Source organism: Saccoglossus kowalevskii, chromosome 9, assembly GCF_978046115.1.
Source record: "Saccoglossus kowalevskii chromosome 9, keSacKowa6.1, whole genome shotgun sequence".
Classification (NCBI taxonomy): Eukaryota; Metazoa; Hemichordata; class Enteropneusta; family Harrimaniidae; genus Saccoglossus; species Saccoglossus kowalevskii.
Genome location: NC_140649.1, coordinates 9,471,171 through 9,491,520, shown reverse-complemented (window position 1 = coordinate 9,491,520; position 20,350 = coordinate 9,471,171). Strand labels below are relative to the sequence as shown.

The 20,350-nt window shown below is 37.0% G+C and overlaps 1 protein-coding gene across 1 annotated transcript; it reads left to right on the top strand.

Annotated features, from left to right (window-relative positions):
- Positions 1-11,294: 11,294 nt before the first annotated feature.
- Positions 11,295-12,416, top strand: LOC144349708 (uncharacterized). The gene has a single exon (XM_078008228.1). It carries the CDS (start codon positions 11,295-11,297, stop codon positions 12,414-12,416), a length of 1,122 nt encoding a protein of 373 aa, XP_077864354.1.
- The last annotated feature ends 7,934 nt before the right edge of the window (positions 12,417-20,350 follow it).

The following is a 20,350-nucleotide window of genomic DNA, read 5'->3' as shown; positions in this document are numbered from 1 at the left end:
CTTAGAATAACTGAGTCAATAACAGTATAAAGCAATGATACGTGTATATAGAGACCAACACCACCTCCTGAAGTAGATGTAAGGGCAATTTGAAATAAAATTGTAAGATGGCAGATTATAGATTGAGGTGTCAGAATTACTGTGCAACCACGTCTGAGACCAATGACAGAAAATTTCACTTTCAGAAGGTGTAAAGAGTTGAAAGGTCGTCAAAATGTGCACTAATGGATCTAACATTTAAATGTAAGGCAGAAAAGGAATTTACTGACAATGACTCACTGTTGTTAAATTGCTCAATTATTTATAGTTGTAATTACTGGACAGCAATAAGTCTGTTACATCAGGATCCATGATTAATGCAACTTTTCACACTACAAACAGTCACCATTAACATATTTTGCAAAGACTTTCTTCGTTTGGAATGTAGACAACTGGTGAATTCTCGTCTTTCTTTGTTAAAATTTTCCCTTAATGTGTCCATAGGAATTTCCAGCCATATTGTTTCCTTTTGATGTTTACCTTAGTAAATAAAGCTCTGTATTTCAGGACCCTGTTCTTTTCAACAAGTAATTGGTTAGCAGCCTGCACCTCCTCTAATTTATTTTTGTTTTCCTCAAACAAAGCATTACTAAATTGCTGAGATGTTTCAACCTTTTCAAGTTTTGCCTCCAAAGCACACATTTTCTCCATCTTTTTATTAATTCCACGCATTTCCTTTAGAATTGTTAGTATATTGGATTTACTGTTGTTAACATCACCTGTTGCAGTGGTATTCACCACTGTGCCTTTCATCGCAGAGTGACCATTTTTCACACAATTGCAAATCACCTTGACACCAATGCACTCCCCGCTTTGTATTACATGCAGTCGTCGCACCCTATTCTTAGTGGATAATGATTAAACAATAATGAACGACCCGCCAACCCATAATGGGCGAAAGCTCACTTTGTGGGACATATATGTACGAGGCATGATCCGAGTACATATAAGGAGTACAAAGGGTGCTCGAGTCTATTATGGGTTGTCGGGGAGTTCATTATTGTTATTATTTTGTAGCGTTGTCATTACCAGTAGATTTGCTGCCTCTAAAAATCTACAATGACCGGAATAGTTTCAATCTGAATAATTTAAAATGTCTTTCTGGAAAGTGTTTCCACAATCTCATATAGCAAACTATTAAGAAAGAAACTAGTTTTAATTCATCAATATTATTGTATTGAACTCATTTGCATTGCGAGTGAATGAGTAACTGATGTGTGGGGTGGAGTAGCATTGTAGTGATCGCCTGAGCGAACGGCACAACGTGACTGGTTGCCATACTGTTTCGGAGACACGAATACAAAATCCGCGTTTTTGTTATGATATCAGAAAGTGTTCTGATGAATAAAAAATAGTGACGCCCGAGCAATAAATAATTTCATCCGACGAATTAACATATCAGTGGATATAATCTTATTCAAATCTCATAGTCAGTGTTAGCCAATAAGGGGTTCCTTCGAAAGGTGATGTGTGAGGGCACACTTCAGTTACATCAGCTGTGTTGAACGATAATCTCATGGCGACTGCACAGAAATAGTAAACACCACACGGCGTTTTACTGACACAATTTTAGGTGCAATGTCTGTGTTTTATTCCCACCCACTGTAAGAGTATTAGCTGGACAATACTTGTATTGCTTCTGAGAACCTGAGTCTTATGTGGTTAAAACAAATTGTTATTGTTGAAACTGTCTATGTAGAAACGTTCGAATGGTGATTTACAAAAATATTAGTATTGTTCTGTGAGCTAAACAGTCATTCCGGCAGCCATGTTTGATATCACAGCAAAAAAGAAAACGCTATTTCAGTTGTGATATCTCTAAAGAAACAGCGCCCTCGGCTGTAAATAGCTATGGTCTGTCAAGGATATAGGCCAAGTGACCACCAATCAGATGAATTTGATGACCCGTGACGGGACAAAAGTCATCACATCATGCACAGTTTGGTCGTTTTAGAAAGATCTCACAAGACAGTGTGATATATAGACTGAGTTCAACTAATCAGTTGATTCCATCAGATATGTTATCTGTAAATACATCAAACCATGCTGGATGACAATTTTGAATAACACCTAAGTCTGAGTTGGTCGAAGGGGTAGGTTGAAATCAAATCGTGCAAGTGAATATAATTAGGTTGATTAAACCACATGTTGTAAATCAATTGCCATTTGCCATCAACATATACGATAACCGCTCTGTTGGGTTTAACCTTCACGAAATTCAATCATTTTCGAGCACGTGCATTTACCTATTTATCCCAAAATTAAATAAATATTTAATTATTGAAATGGAGAATTGAAAATATCGTCAGGAAATTATAAAATCTGCTAATGGTTTAAAATAGTATATGTTATAGATATATAGGTAAACCTTGTATCAATTTACCCACGTATTAAGTTCCGGGTTAGAGCAACGATTAGGAAGGCTTAGTAAATAATACCCATCAGTTAATATGTTACGAACTCTACAAGTCTGCATAATATTGAACTAGCCAGTCCTCTTCACAAAAACAATCCTCAGGTTAGCTACATAATCAACACTCAATCAATTAACCACCACGCCATTTCGTCATTTTTGACTCCCACGTGTCTTAGTGCGGGTGTGGTTAGTGCGCCTGTGTGTGTCTGTTTCACTGATATCTCAAGAACCAATAATACGATTTTAATTCAACTTGCTACATAGATGCTACGTTTCAACCTTTTACTTTTTCGACTTCTTTTTGAAAACTACAATTCTTATTGCTTTGATACTTGGTGTATATGTACCTTGGGCAGACTTCTATTAGATTTGTTCATTTTGTGATGATACTTTTGATTCTCTAATTTTGTCATTATCTAATGATATCTAATGAGTTTTTTTAATTAAAATGTGCATTGCTAACAGTGGAGCTATCTCAGCCGAGAGGCTGCTTGTTTATGTACTATTAAAACAGATTTCTATGAAAATTAGTACATAAGATAATGCACGGACCTGATCAGTTTTTGGTTGCAATCTGTGCATATTACTGACCTAATTTACATATCAATTAACCAATTTCAAGCGTTTTCACTTGTTTGTTTCAATGAAACTTTAGTTAGTTGTTTCTAGTTAGAATCCGTGAATATTAATTACCTAATTTTCATATAAGCCAAATTTGAACACTTACACCAATAACTCAACCACTCATCAGAGTCAATGGGACGTGATACATAGATGCTTAAGTATAAGCCATATACAAGTTCAATTTAGGGTTAAATTTTGTTCTTACTAAATACCTAATTTTCATGAATTAACCAATTTATAGGTGCTCCACAGATAATTTGAGCACCACTGATAAAACTTCAATGAAATGTCTTAAGTAACAACACGGGTGATTGACGATCCGTTCATCTCACGTTTCGGTTGTATGTATCTGTTTTGATTAGAAATCACTTTATTCATGACACATCATACTATTACTAGTCTCAGATTAGGATGGACCCGAATTATATCGAACATATCATATATTCGGTAGTATTTGGTAATCAAATCTCTCAACAAATCTGTCGTAGTTATAGTCTGGTTGCGAGCGGAAAAGAACTCTTAACATAGTTGAAAAATCTGTACGCATAATGACGAATTCGCGTCCACTATTTTACATTTCAATCAACGTCGCCACTTATTGGCTATCGCTAGTCACAACCAATAGAAAAATACATCACAGGAAATCGAAAAGAAAATGAACTGAGCGCGCCATATTTAAACAAATACAGCGTGATTCGAAAAGGTGAACTTTTCAGTCAGAGTTTGTATTGAGTGGACACAGTGGTGGGACAATTGAGGTGTTACGTGTCTTAATGCAAGAGGCGCCCGTTACTCCTAGTTACGAACGTTGTATGACAATTAGGGATAGCAAATTCCAATTACTAGATGCGATATGGACGACAACACGTTTAAAGAACTCAGTTGTGCCTTTAGTATTAGTTTGAAGAAACAGTGCATTTTTATCAATACGCATGCTCATTGAATGTACATGTTTTGTACATACGTTACAACAATGTGAATTAAATTATTCAAAGCTGAATTTATTATTTATTTATTTTTAAATAATTTATTTATTTATATACATATATTCATTCATTTGTATAAATTGTATATTTATTTTCACTTGTAAACGCATACATTAATTAATAAACAAAAGAGGATTTGGTGAAGTTAATTAACATTGTTGAAAGGTTCGTAAGATAGAGTGTTTTTGTGAAACATGACGTCGAGAAATGGAGACCACCGACGGAATGTTCTTGTTCCACAATCATTGTTACTGTGCGTAGCGAAAACAATCTGTGCACATGTTTATTATGTTTCTTCGACATATTACGAACAAGAGTTGGCAGAGTCATCTCGATGCTGGGAAAATAAGAGTATTTAAAGGTGTGTTTGGGAGCAATGGATTGGTAGAAAAGCAATTTCAAAAACTGGACTTTGTTTTAATGAAAACTTGAAGTATACATGAGGGTACGTATTATTATTTATTTATTTTGGAAACTCAATTTTTAACTGAAGGAATTAAACTAAATTAAATAATCATGTTAGAAATTACTACTGTTCAACTCTGGATGTTTAATTGTACTTAGCGTATGTTACTATGATAATCAACCAATTCCAGAAAAACAGTCGACAATTACTAAATGCATGGTCACAGCCAAATCGCTGTTTAATTGAAATAAAAAAATCAAAGAAAACAGAGAACTCTAAGACAGGAAGAGAAACACGAGCGGTGTATTCGAACAACATGCATTACGGCAGCCAAGTTTGTTTCACCTCGATCAATGCAGTAATACCCACGATGCACTATTCCCTTAAGCGTGGGTATGTGGAAGTTCATAGCCAAGCGTACTGCGGTCAAGAACAAGATAAGAAAGTACGTGACGAGACCATCCCGATTTGCCGTCGATTTCCGGGTTCGGGTGTGTTTCATACAAGAAGATCGATACAACTACACCGCCGAGTGTAGTAGACATACTCCCGATGGCAATAGGAAGTTCGAAGGAAGCTAATACAGTTGATTTATAACAGACGAAGTAAATGGAAATCACTTTTCAGTCCTCGTTGAGGCACAAAAGTAATTTAATACACACTACTACAGTACAGTTCGACTAAAATTTACAAACACCACGGTTAGTCACACCATGGTGGTAGAAAAGAGAAGGAGTGAGGACGATATTGTTTCCGCTGGTTTCATGATGCTTTGGATTTGTTTACTCAGTGCACATTGTAATTAGTTTGCAAACACGCTGTACAATGTCACAGTTAATCGGCGTACGTGTTTCGGCTGTATTCGGAAGCTTCACGAAGATTCTCAACGCACTGCGCATGCCCAAACAGATAATAACAATATAATACAGAATGCAGCGAAAGACGTATGCTGAGTGTACTCAACGCCCGAAATCTATTACAACAAAATGCGCGATTTTAAACATCTGCACAGTTCTGGACACCAATGAAAAATGACTCGTCAAAACATCTTGTTATAATCTTATCATGTATCTTTAAATTCCACTGCGAAAATTTGCGGGATTTTGTTAATCAATGTCCAAAGTTGGACGACTATTGCGATGAAAAATATCAGACGAACAATTGCGCATACTTAGATGACGGCTCCACGCTATACGCAGCGTGCAAATGGCAATTTAAACTTTGCTTGCAGATTTTCCCGTGCAGATTTACATGATAATACAGTTCGATAACACGGTCAGTCACATAAAATCCATCAAAAGGAAACTGCAAGTCGTATAATGTCAAAACAGTACCATGGATTCACAACTTTCGAAATACGTTCGCTTTTATCGACGTCCACTGTACAACAATTTAATGTCTTCCCGAGTGATGGAATAACAAAATTACTCATCATTTGTAAATTCAAAAGTATAAAAAAAACATTTTTATAAACAATTTTTATTATATAAATACACTTTGAAAAGAAACAAGATTCATAAACATAAATCTATTTGAATATATTCTCTCTTCACAAATTACACAATACTTATTTTCTAGTGGAGTTTCTTCACAGCACAAACTATTGGAATCATGCACACGTATGAGTACTTCGGTGACACATTTTATAGCTACGCCCAAAATAGTCCATCATTTATTGCGTAACTGTGACCACGCGGCATCATTATGTTAACATCCACACATTTTCATAAAATCTCCATGCACTTTTTGAACTTTCATAAATAAAATACACTACAATTTACTCCAGAAAAACAATTTTCTTGATATATTCCTACATTCTTGCATACTAATGAGGGATTCAGACACATTCCAAGCTGAACAATTTTCTTGGACTAATAACAAAACTGGTCAATTCTTTCCCAGCAATAACACAACGATATTAGATCGTGGTAAAACATAATCGCATGTTTTCGTCCACATGCAGGGCAATATTGCATATTGAAAATGACGTGTTATCGTGCGTATCGCATTTTGAAATTAGTGACGTGTCTCAATTGTCCTATAAATATACATCAGTAGGATCGATCGATGTGGTCCTAACAATAGTTTTCCATAAAATGCTGAATATTAGTAACCAAGGGTAACGGGTGCCTATTGAATAAGGACGCGCTGTTAATTTATTGTATCCATTCAACGGAAACTCTGTCTGAAAGGGTCAGCTGAGTGTGAATCACGCATTGTTTGTTTAAAATTGGTGCGCTCAGTTGTTGTTTCTGGTTTGACAAATTGTTTAAACTTGCACGCATGGAATATCGCCGACGCGTAGAGAAGATACGGAGTTGATATTGTGTGCAATCACTAACCTGCCTGAAAAGTGCAACGAAAATAAAATAAATGTTGGTATTATATGTCTTTGCTATGACTTTGCTATGCGTTTCTTGTACTTTTATTCAAGACCTTGACCTTCTTAGCTAATCACATAACGCCATGTCATGAGCAGATCACGTGTTACGCAATAAAAAGTGACACTTCACCGCTAACCTACAATCCGATAACTTCTTATTAGCGCATGGCAAACAGCCCTCGACAAATCAGAGTCGCGATAAAGTGTGGTTCTATTTCACCACAAATTCACTTAGATCACGGCTACAAAAAAAATGCAAGAAAAAAAAAAGGGATTTTCATTGCAACAATTTATTTATAACACCAAGATCAGATATATAGTATCCATTGAGTTACAGAAAACCGCGCTCAATTCAACTGACACTACTGGCAGCACGTCGGCCATCGTTGCAACATTTCGACAAAATGTAAAAGTTTGATTGCTGTCAAAATATCCTCATTTGATTGGCTAATACGAATCTTTTCTCGGGCTGATTGGCCAGTGCTAGGTCGGTTAGATCACGCCCCTCGGTGACTATGGCCCTCCTTCAAATTCTTATCTATTGAATAATATTCAAGGTATCACCAAGCCAGCTATCCGACGTCTTGCACGTCGTGGTGGTGTCAAACTCTGGATGTATTGAAGGTATTCATGAAGAATGTCATCCGTGACGCCGTCACCTACACGGAGCACGCCAAGAGAAAGTCCGTCACCGCCATGGATGTCGTCCACGCACTGAAACGCCAGGGTCGTACATTGTACGGTTTTGGTGGATAAACGTAGAATATAAACCCAAACCAAACGGCCCTTTTCAGGGCCACCACATCTTCCAAAATGAGGACTACCGTAGAATATGTATATAGTTATGTGTGTATGTAATGTACGAGTGTTACGTGTGTTAGTGCACGGACTGTAAAATACGTTTATTTTAAAAAATGTGTTTTCACAAAAATAAATTCCAATTAAATATAAAGAGCTTTACAGTACCTTTCGCTTACTGTTAAAAGCAAGGCACTGTAGCCCAGTGATTTCAAATTGATTTCAAATCGAAGCACGCACACACATGTGAACAAAAGGAAGATTCATTCACACGTGTGGCCATTGGGCGTCGACTGAGAGAGCATCGATCGTTTCAACGCTGGAAACAAAATGTATAATGAGAGTAAAAGCAAACATTGAGGCGCCATCTTTCGTGCATATTTCAAATAGCCACGTATTTGCTTGCTCTGCGAAATGAGTTATATACACGCTGTGTGAGAGATTGATACATGTGGTGATACGCAGATCATTGTCATGATTTTGCATTCGACCAAAAAGGCCACCGCGAGCAGAACTGTGGCGATACTATTGTTTTTATTTGACAATTTTGGTCTGCCTTCAGTAAAATATATATTTGGTCGTCAGAATTGGACGCAAAATGGACACTCATTCACAATAGTGAATTCACGTAAAGTGAAGTGACGTAATTATACGCATATTATACGGTAGTTCTCTTTTTGCCGTATGTGGTTGCCCTGGTTTGTGTATGCAGTGCATACTTAGTGGTTTACTTGGATTTTGGGTTGGACTTCTTTGGCTGAAGAACGGCCTGGATATTACACCACCCTGGGCGATGGTGACTCCCGACATGAGCTTGTTCAACTCCTCGTCGTTTCGGACAGTCAACTGCAAGTGACTTGGAATGATTCTAGACTTCTTGTCACGGGCAGCGTTGCCGGCCAACTCGAGAGAGACCTAGCTCGAACCATTCCATTTGAGCGCGTTCGTTCAATTAGAGAGCGGTTTTAGCGATCTGGTGTCATGTGATTAATTCAGCGCAGACGTGTGATCACCTGACCATTGCTGGATACACGATATAACAGCAAATACCGTTAGGTTTAGCGACTTTACGAACCGTTACGAAAGGATTCCTTCGTTCGAAGGCTGTTTTTGTAAAAGCTACAGCCTTGGTCGACACACTGTTCATTTACACAATCTTCCCTGGCACCATACGCGCTCACACTGTTAAGCGGGTGGGGCAAAACGCGCCCATGATGTCATGGCACGAACCGACTCCTAACGTCTCTGTATTTCATGTATTTGACATGAGAGCTATAAAATATATATATAAAATACAATGCCTTGATATCGTTTAAACATTTCAATTATTTAATTAGCCAAGCATTTTTTTTTTCATTCAGTTAGAGACAAGTCACTCTTCATTTCCACTCACTACCCTCACTCTATTTACTATTTGACATGGAAGGTATAAATTAAATCATGGAGGTAATCCATGATTAATATAGTTAATACAATATATTCAAACAGTTTTGAACATGGTACACGTTGTGATTTTTAAGTAGACTCTTCTTGATTTATATGGTCAGTCGTTTCCCTGTATAGTGTGATAGGTTTCATGTGCAGATGCAACAAGTTTTGGCAGCATATTCTGTGTTGTAGATGTGATAGGGAATTGTATCTATACTGTGGTGAACAGGTCACCGTTGAATGGTCATTTATACAGGACCTGGTGGGTTTATAGTGAATGCCGGCTGTTGCAGGTCATTTTAGATTGTTTGTAAACATTCAAAACCGAACATTTAATAATATCTTTACGTGGTAAATATAAATTCTTTAAATGTAAGCAATTTATCGCGACTCTGTCCAGTCTCTATTGCTATCGTCTTCAGTGGGAGCCACGGGAATAGCTTCCCATGAGGTAGCCGACACCGACACTCTCGTGTAGATTACACGCATAGGGAAATACGTATATTTTATGGAAAAACATCTGAAATACTTGTACGTAACTGGACATCAATATTTTAATCTGTTTCGTCTCGAATGAATTACGTTTGTTTGCATTGCCAAGCTTGTCTGTTTTTTTTCGTAACAATCATAAAAATACTGGCGGCCACAGAATGAAAATATATAAAATAACACCAGTCACAGAACTGATAATTTCATTTAGAACACCGCAGCAAACGTGATGTTTTCACTTCTATAACAATACAAATCAACATCTGTAATAAACGAATGTGTGTATTCTTTGGGAGGAAACCGGTACCTCCACACGTTAGTGTTATCCGCACACGGACAATTGTTTCACAACAATGGTATGAAAGCTGTATCAACAAGGTATAAATAAGGTGGTAATACGGATAAGAAGTATTCTTTGACTGGATTGTATTGTAACATCTGGGTAATACAATATAGTATATGATAAACGATATTCGTCTCTCTTATCAATTTATTTTTTACAGCAGCGGCAACAATACCATTTAATATCTTCCATTATTATTAACTGTTAAAATTATTTCCAATTTGTTTAAGCCTGATAAATTAGATTATGGTGCAAATGTTGTGTGCGTAAGGGACGACTTCAAAAGATCGATGTCGGATAAATAACTTATTTGCTTTAGTTTGGTGGTGGTGGGGTTTTGACCTCAAAAAGTTTCCATCCTACAAAAACGATTTATTTGTGGTTCGTTTTTATTCTATCCAATCATGGACAAAAATAACAGAAAAGGAAAAACAAAACAAAAAAACAACAACATCCAAAATGAGAAAATGGTTTGGTCCGAGTGTAAATATGTGCGTAAAGTGAGGTCAATTTCGGGCATGGACCTAGAGCATGCGCAGAACCCAGAAAAGTAGTTTGCGCATGCGTATATAAAGTTATGCAGATACAATTTGGATTTGTATTAAAAAATGAATCCTGTGTCTAAAATTGTTTGGTGCTATTCAACCACTACTGTTCTGTTAAATTAAAAAAAAAGTTATGCAGATGCAATTTGGATTTGTATTAAAAAATAAGAAAGGTAATGGTGGCATTTACTACATGAGAACATGCATACAATGTTTAATGGCAATTTCATTGTACTACCTACCTTTGTAAATTAAATGTACTTCTTAAAAGAAAGGTACAAATAAAGCGTGTTTTTCTTTGTTAATTGGTAAATTTGTAAAGTCCTTTTACATCCACCCGACATCCAACTGCTATGCCATACTACTGTCCGATTATAAATTTTTATTTAATGGTGAATGTAGTGTGACGCCATGATCAATATTTATCAATTAAGTTTCAGTGGGAGTGAACTTTTGATGTTGTCCCTAATCAATCAATGTAAATGTACACACTAAGGTATTGAATTCGGTAATGCATGTTCATATTCGTCTTGTAAGTTAAGTCGCATTTTCTGTGTCTAAGGTCTCAGATGTAAAATGCAGGGCAAAGCGTTTATATTTTCTGTGTGTATTTCAAAACTCGTATAAAACGGTGGTAATCACATACAGGCTGCCCAATTGAATCAATGGAATAATGCAATTCATTACATACTGCCCTCATTCTATATAAATAATTGTATTGCATATAATGAGGATGCTGCAGCTGTTCTAACAAAACCATAACAGCATATGTGATACAAACTGATACCGCATCCGCTGCCACTTAATTGCCTGGGAAATAATAACGATCAAGTCATCATGTTGCTCCAATCTAGAGCGCCACTTTACCTGGTAATATTCATTTGTACTGGGATTTATTTAGCACCGAAATTACAATCATGTGTTTCAAGTAGCCTCAATACGTTAGATGCTTCACGGAAACCAGCCGACCGGGAAGGTGTTCAACAGGCGAGCAATAATCTCCTTATTGATAACACTATCATCGATTCAGCACCGAACATCAAGATATCCTCTGCTATAGGTGACACTCATAGAATCACATCAGTGGTTATGCCACACTATATTCATTCAATGTTTGATGGGTTGAAAACGGAAGACGGCACAAATTTGCTGAAAATATGTCGGATGATTTTAAGGCACTACACATCAGTCACGCTTCAATTTTTAACTGCTGGATATCTGGAGATGACGAAAAGTTGGATCTGTAACATAGAGTGTTTTGACGTTGTATCTCGAGTGTTGTTTGTCACTACCGATTCGAATGTGTATAGTGAGCTTCACAAGTTCAATGTCACGAATGTGATTTTACTTCATTTTAAGACATTACCATCATTCAGTTTTGGCCAAGTTGCTTATTGGAAGTACATGGTTTATCGTACGGGTATTGTGCATTTCCTATTACAAAATGACATACCCGTTTTTATAACCGAGTCTGACGCTGTATGGTTTCATGATGCGCACCCTGCTATGGTAGATAAATACAACAATATTGATATCGTGGCCGCGAGGAACAGCGATAACGATTCGACCCTTTGTGGTGGCATGGTTTATTTGAATTCTACAACTACTGTAAAACAAATTTGGAACAAGACTTTCGAAGGGATGGAAGATAGTATAATGAAATATGTCAGCAAAAATGACGATGAATTTATAGGGAACGTCAAACATGTGAATGACCTACAACAATTCAATAAGGCTGTAAGAGAATCTACGAATTTAAATATTGAAATTCTGTCACGTGCTGCATTCGGTAGCTGGTCTTCGTCTCATCCAGGACCTGGCAGGATTGTATCACAAAATAATTGGGTGACAGGGAATGCAGCTAAAATAGAACGAGCAAAGAAGGCTGGTTTTTGGTTCGTAACAGATGATGGTTTATCGTGTCTCAATAATTCGTGCGTAAAATTGGAGAACAAGTAGAAGCGGATATCAACAACAATTAATTTGAAATTATTGAGTACACTTGCAATATATATGGAATAAAATGAAATAATGTATTTCCTGGCAACTTAGACATGTGTAGAGTATATCTGTCGAAACACCTAATTAAAACTAACAATTGAACTCATTTGTGTCAGTACATACGTATCCATAATAATGACCTCGATGTGTTTTGATATAGTATTTGAAACAAAAAATTGTTATTCCAACTCAGCAGCCAATCAGCGACGGCTTTACGGTTAGTTGAAAATTTCGGTTTCAAATACCCCGGGAAAGTGTTCTATGTTCTTCATGTAATTAGGTGTTCGCATGAAAGGGATCTTTCCACACAAAAAAATGTTAGCGGGTGGCTTAATATCACCCCCAACGAATCGTTCGGCTGTGAAAGATGGGAATTTGTTTCCCGATTTGTAGGAATCTGAAAAACGCGTTTCACAACTTGTCTCTTTATTTAGTTTCATGCCGTATTCAAGTTGGCGGTCCAATATAGTAAATATTCCATATATTTTATTGTAACTTGTGCGCCAGCTGACTGTGTATTCGGCGTAGTCAGAAATTATGATTACAGTGAGTGTGAAGTAATTATTTTATGATATGTTCTCCGATAAGCACTGCGTGATGTTTACAATAGAGCAAAGGGTTGTATTTTTGTTTTAATTCAGCCAGGCACGGGCTCGTCATGTTTTGTTCAGTCTACGGTTCGGTATACACTTACAGACTTGATTTAAAAAAAACCAGTATGTACAATGAACGACATCCAGTCTTCGCGGGTATTTTATTTTAAATGAGCTCATTCGGCCTCCACCTTTCTCGTTTTACTTCTTCATATCTAATGCTTTTTCAGTAAATGTGTTGTTGAAATAGTTTCATAATGGGCAAGAGGTCTTTTGACAATTTCAGGAACGAAAGGTGTCGTTACCACGATTTGAACTAGTGTTTCGTTGGCAATAATTTATGTATTCACTGTATTCTATTATATTATACTATACTTTTTAGTAAATTTGTTCCATGGATGGGTTCTTTCCCATTTCTACGAATAAAATAAAATATACCAATTTAAATAATTAATTATAGTAAACATAATTGATTTGATAACAGCATTATTTTACATGAACGTATACATTTACTCGCGTACTTTTGCGTGTTAATTACAGATATCTAATCGAATAACATTTTACACAAACATAATTTTAAACATTTAATTTTGACGCTACTATTTTGGATCAGTCATGATAAACTTCATAACATATTTTACATATTTGAAATACAAACGTTTAGAATAATATGCGAAGCAGATACGATACATTAAATTGTTAACTTAGACAACTGCATTCACTGTCAAATGTCATTCTGCCCGTGAAATGGCCGTCTCTCAACGAGCACCAAAGCTACAGAGCACTAACTTTGCACTATTGAAAAGCTATTTAACGTAGAATGGGATTATTCGTAAACACCCATGTATGAAATGCATATCTTACATCTATAGACAAAATACAACAACCTCTGATAATTCAAATCATATCGATTATCCACATTGGACGATTATCCACATTGGACGATTATCTATATTGGACGATTATCCACATTGGACGATTATTTATATTGCACGAGTATCCACCTTACACAATTATCCACATTGCACAATTATCTATATTGCACGTTTACCACATTCTTACAACTCAAAACGTACTATCGAACAAGCAAAAAGTTTCATCTACATCTGCTCGTCCGATCCTTGACCCATACACAAAAGAATACTGTTATGCCTGCAAGCGAAAAAAAATCGTGTTCAACGAATGACTGCAATACTCACCAAGCATTACATTAAAATACTGAAAAAAGAGAAGAAAAAGCGGATCCATCAACCGACAAACCCATTGACGAGATATTGAATATTAGACGCGGACTATTAACCAAACAAGATAGAAAACAGAAAAACTTTTAAACTTGTAAATAGTGTCAATATTGAACACTCAATCGTTAGCTACTGTTGTTATTATTACTGGATTTTTCTTTTTTCATTCATGACAAATCTCACAGCTACTACATGGAACGCAGAAGGTTGTCAGGACTCTTATAACAGATACAAGTTGTTTATTTTTTTAAAACTGCTACAGACGCATACAATTATATCTGTTGAACCCACTGAACCCACATGGCAAGTTGTTTGGTGTGCGCCAATCTTCTTTTCACACACAAGCAGACACTCTTCTGGTGTGGCTGTTCTTAGTGTTAACATTGTTGTTGACGGTCGACTACTTCATGTTAATGTCGAGGTCAATAATTCTCGTATTCATTTGGTAAATGTCTATGTTCCCACGAGCGGAGCAGAACGCTTCACATTTTTCAAAGTTGTTAAAAACCTATTAAATGGTTTAAACTCTGACACATTATTTATGGGCGGTAACTACCAGTGCATGCTGAATTCTGATATTGATCGGGTTGATAGCCGTGGGCCACACCAACCATCTTCCTTGTTTTTGTCAAACATTATGAAGCGATTCAAGCGTATCGATGCATGGCGACATGCCAAGCCAAACATGAAACCATACACATGGATCCGAAATGAATTAAAATCACGACTTGACATTTTCTATTAAATCTATTGCAACAAGGACAGCACGTGTTTCTATTCAGCATCATTATAATTATTAAGATCATTGTCTGGTCAAACTTACCTTGTCACTTCATTCTATAAGTAACCGTAATCCTGTGTGGACCTTCAATTCCAGTCTTCTACATGACGTAGACAACTGTACTATTTTACGCGATTACTGGTTGCTATGGAGTATGAAAAAGTCACGGTTTGATTCCACCCCAAAGTGGTGGGACATTGGTAAAATTAAAATCAAAGAGCTAACTAAGCAATATACCGCATGCATTAGACCTTGTCACCGAATTCTTAACGTGAATAACGCCCCCACCTCCTTTTTTCGATGTTGAAAAACATAAAGGGGAAAAGAAAATTATTTCCAAACTTGAAAAACCTGATGGAACTCTTACTGACTCGCCTTGTAGTGTGCGCCAGCTGGTGAAGGCGTTTTAATCAGAGCATTTTTCGCCTGAACATGTCTCAGTTGAATGCCAAAACAAAATGTTGGAAGATCTCCCACAGTTGTCTGAAATTTCTAAAGAAGACTGTGATGCTCCGTTATCATTTGAGCAGCTCTCCACTGCAGTGAGACGTGTGTCTACTGGAAAATCTCTTGGCATTGATGGGCTCCCAGGAAAATTTTACAAACGATTCTGGTCTTTTCTGGGTCACAACTTGTTAGATGTGCTTTCCGCCTCGACCGAGGATGGTATGCTCCCGTTATCATCATGTTGGAGGGCGATCATCACCCTACTTCCAAAAAATGGTAATAATTTATTGAAAAATTGGCGTCCCGTCAGTATTTTGTGTGCCGATTACAAGGTACTTGCCAACGCCCTGTCGTTGAGACTCAGGCCTGTACTTCCCGGGATCATTCACGTCGATCAGTCTTACTGCATTCCTGGACGACAAATATTTGATAATATCAGTCTGGTACGTGCGTGACATCACTTTCAATCGTTTCATTGGATCAACTTAAAACACTGCAAGCTTTCGGATTTAGTGAACCCCTTATAAAATATATGAAGTTGATTTACTCTGTCGCACAAAGTCTTGTACAAATCAATAATTCACTAGCGAACCCAGTAAACTTCTTGCGCGGTATCCACCAAGGCTTCTCGTTACCTGGTCAATTATATTTAATAGTTATTGAGACACTTTTACATAAAATACGAACACAAAATGAAATGCAGGGACCGAGAATATGTAATTCCGGCGGAAAGCGAGTGCATCTTACGGCTTATGCGGATGATGTCAGTTTTTTCCTGTCTGACAATGGTGACTTTATCAAGCTTGATAAGTGGTTACAAATCTACGAGGGCTCGAGCAATCCACGCGTCAATTAGTCCAAGTGGCAGGGTCTGTGGTTTGGCAGATGGAAAAGCCGCGCTGAAAAACCACTTGACATCAGTTGGAACAATGTTGAGCTGAAAATTCTTGGAATCTACATTGGAATCAGTTCATCTTTTTTGACAAGAACTGGGAGAAAATGTAAAATGAAGTCGAAGCAAACCTGGAATAGTGGGAGAAGTACACAACAAACATGTCATATAGAGGGCGCACTTTCATAATGAACCACACTATTTTCAAAGTTGCTCCATATATTTATCTGTCTATGTTTACTGTCGATTTAATTGGTCATATCAAGAACTATTTTTGGGGGGTTGGATTCGTGAAGAAATTGTTTATTTACCTTAAGGCGGCCAAAGTCTTGTGGATCTACACATATTTCTTGTTTCCGTCTCCAATACATACAACGATATCTATACTCGGGTCTGAACCACCCCATCTTCACACTCACCGGTTACCTTCTCCAACGGATTCAAAACCTCAATTACGACAAAGAAATGTTCATAACTACTCCTCCCAACAATAACTTCAACATTCCTTTGTTCTACTGTGATCTACTAAAAGTCTGGTCTTCTTTACCAACTTTGAGGAAAGATAGACCCACCACTTATCAAGATGTGTGTAAAGAAATCAATCCCTGTGGAATGGAAGATACGTATTAAAAATGGATACAATCCGAACTTAACGAATCTACATATACAAATTATTATTAGTCTATAGAGATGATGAAAGAGATATACTCCTGAGCTACCCTCTATACAAAAAAGAAAATGGGCACTCTATAATATCATGATATCTATAAATCACCTCACTAAACAAAAGACGGAGTGCGACACGATATAGAGAGACATCTTTTCAATATCTCCAGAATACCTACCAAACTTTCGCGATTACTACATTTCGCCTATACCTAATAAAGACGGCGATCTCTACACGGCGCATACCCCACATGAGGTTTCCCGTATAGCTCGCGCATTGTACGTTCAGACAAATGTCCGGTTTACAATGAAATACAATGATAATCTAGCGTATGTATTACTGGAATGCCCGAGATTAAAACAATACTCACCACAGTTAGAACAATAACAATACAATAATACACGTCAACAACAATCATCGTTTGCTTCGCTATTTTTTAACAACCGCTAAAAGAGCGATCCATATTACACGCTATAATAAACTAAATGAAATTTATCGTACTGATGCACTTGCTTTGTTTCAAACTACGTGTCAGCAAAGGAGTCATCAACGAGTTCAAGTACCACCTACTCAACCACTCCATCCAGGCATTCATCGAACAGTACTGCATCAACAACGCAATTGCCACAGTCTCACTCTGATTGAATATACGCAAATTGATTGTATGGGGAACGTTTATCTCGTAGGGCAGTGAGTGGTACATTATCATTGCTCGACACTTAACATACATAGCATTCAGTTATAATAATAACACAAGTAGTAAAATGCAATTAGGTATTTTATAAAGGCTTCGACCGTAAGCGTGTTCTCCCGGTCTTCATCTTTCCTTACTCTCCGATACTGCATTTTTACATATTGACAGTGTTAACTGTTTAACCAATTGGTGTATTATATTGCATGGATTATCATGCCTGCACGTAGAGGTCTGCCACTGAGGGCGACGTCCCGCAGCAACACGTTCTCACAACACCAATGCAACTAGTTAAATGTACAGGCGGACACCATTCGTTCCCCAAACATTGCGCATTACATGTAGACGTATTTCAATGTCTACTACAAATTTACATTTTCTATTGTCCATGACCTAATAATGGGACATAGCACGTGGTAAAATGTATGTGACCTCTCTCGCTTTCGCAATTCAATTATGTTATTTGAGAAAAAACGCATGAAGTGTTTGTAAGAGAGGTTATTCATGATGCTAAAATTATAGGTTTATTAAAACATTTAGACTAAAAAATCAATGAAAAGCATAATAAACCTCTTTCATTTTGTAAAAATGCACCACGCTCAACGATTGAGTAATACGAGTTCTGTTTTAAGTATTTTCGTTGGTTGACAATAAAACCTGTAGGTTGCTAAAGCTGTATGTCTAAATTTGCATAGTACCATATTAGAATCACATGCTTATTAACCGCGCCATCGGACAACCACGCCCTCTTGCGGCGGTTTCTGGCTGCGTCATCATAATAACATGGTTTTGAATGGCAATAACCAATCAACGTTGAGAGCGCTTTCTGGCACAACAATTCGACCTAGATGTTACTAAAATGACTGAAAGTTTTACGAGTTGGGGTCACGAAAATCAGTTCGACTGTGAAATTAGGGGACAAAGCATTGGTGTACACCTGTATACTTCAACCATGAAAGCCCTACAGCCGGCGATATGCGATGCCACTAGCCGCCACAAGAGTACATGGTACACGACGATGTGTGATTATGTATATACTGTATAGACTCATGCTTACTACATACTGTTTATTTTTGGGACAATAACATTAATCGATATTGGGTTCTACTTCAAATGAGTTAGTGACCGGGTAAGTACAAAGGTGAAGTACCGTGACACAGTACAGGTGTATGTCCAAACCTATCTACTTAGTGGTTGAGGTTATATTCGCGTCGTCGTCACTTGGTCAAATACAGCAATTATACTGTATGATACCGGGGACGTGAAGGTAAAAACCGGTATGCAAATCCCGTCTAGTAAGTAAAACACTATCTCAGTTTATTATTTGCATGTGTATCATGATGTCGTAATACTTCGATTCAAACTCCGTTCCTGGGTTCTTTGACTAATGTCCAAATCTTGGCAATTTTCATGCTATCGGACAACACTCTGTCTTGCGATATTTAACATGAAACAGGTAACATAAGCAGAAATATTAGCTTATTTTTAGTTTGCTGCAATCACGAATAACGAAGCCGGAACTTGTTATTGGACAATTGCCATCGTTGGTGTATTATCGATTATTTGGAACAAACAATGCGCCGGTCATGTCTGCGTAATCGCAATAGCAAGTAGTCGCCATGACGACATCTGAAGGTGCAAAAGGTCACGTATGTTATGCAAAACAAGTAGAATTTAAACAATAGTTTGGAAATACTTGGAGTATAACAAAGATAAAGGTTTCAACAAGATAGCATTCATGTTAATATGGAATGTTATTAATTAGGAAATAGAAAAAAAAAACGTTCTCAAACTATCGGTGACTTAGAGAATGACTACAATTGGTGTTCAACAATTTAATATGACAGTCCAAATTGAAAAAAAAAAACACGCGTGTCTATGACAGTTTTCTAACAATTTGTTTCCTATTAGTTTATTGTAAAATAACGACGTTACTCAACCAAGTCGTGACATTTAAAATTTAAAAAGAAAACTCAATGTATTTGTTGTATTTCGAGGAGCTGTGTTCAGTTTCGGAGGCTCGAAACCAAGAAATAGCAGTTTACAAGGATTTGTTGAATGCTTTAAATGATTGCCAAATTAAGATAAATTTTTTAATATTTTTTTTTGCTTTTATGGCGTCACTGTGTCTATAGTGTAGTGTGTGCTCGAGATAAATTAAACGTGTTAAATCTAATCGACGTACACGTGGTGATTGGTGCCTGTGATCAGCATTTACGTACATTTTCGATTAAATACGGATATTGAAAATCGTTTTCCATGGCCCTCTTACTGTTTTGTCAGGTTTTCCCAACCCTAATGGAAAAAATTCGAGAAAGGCAGCAACATGTATTGTGATTTTTTTATTTCAAACTTGTATGGCAATGTATGGCAGGTTAATTCGTTATTATTTTTACTCAGAATCAAAATAAGAAAATGTTTCAAAAACGTTCTACAAACACGTTTGATCCATAATAGCGAATGACCCCCTGACGATGTCAAACTTGTTCCACGCAAACGTATCTTCTATTACTGACAATTCGCATTTAATTCCTTCAGCAACCTTCCTTCTCCGATAACCATGCCTTACCCGGAAACAGT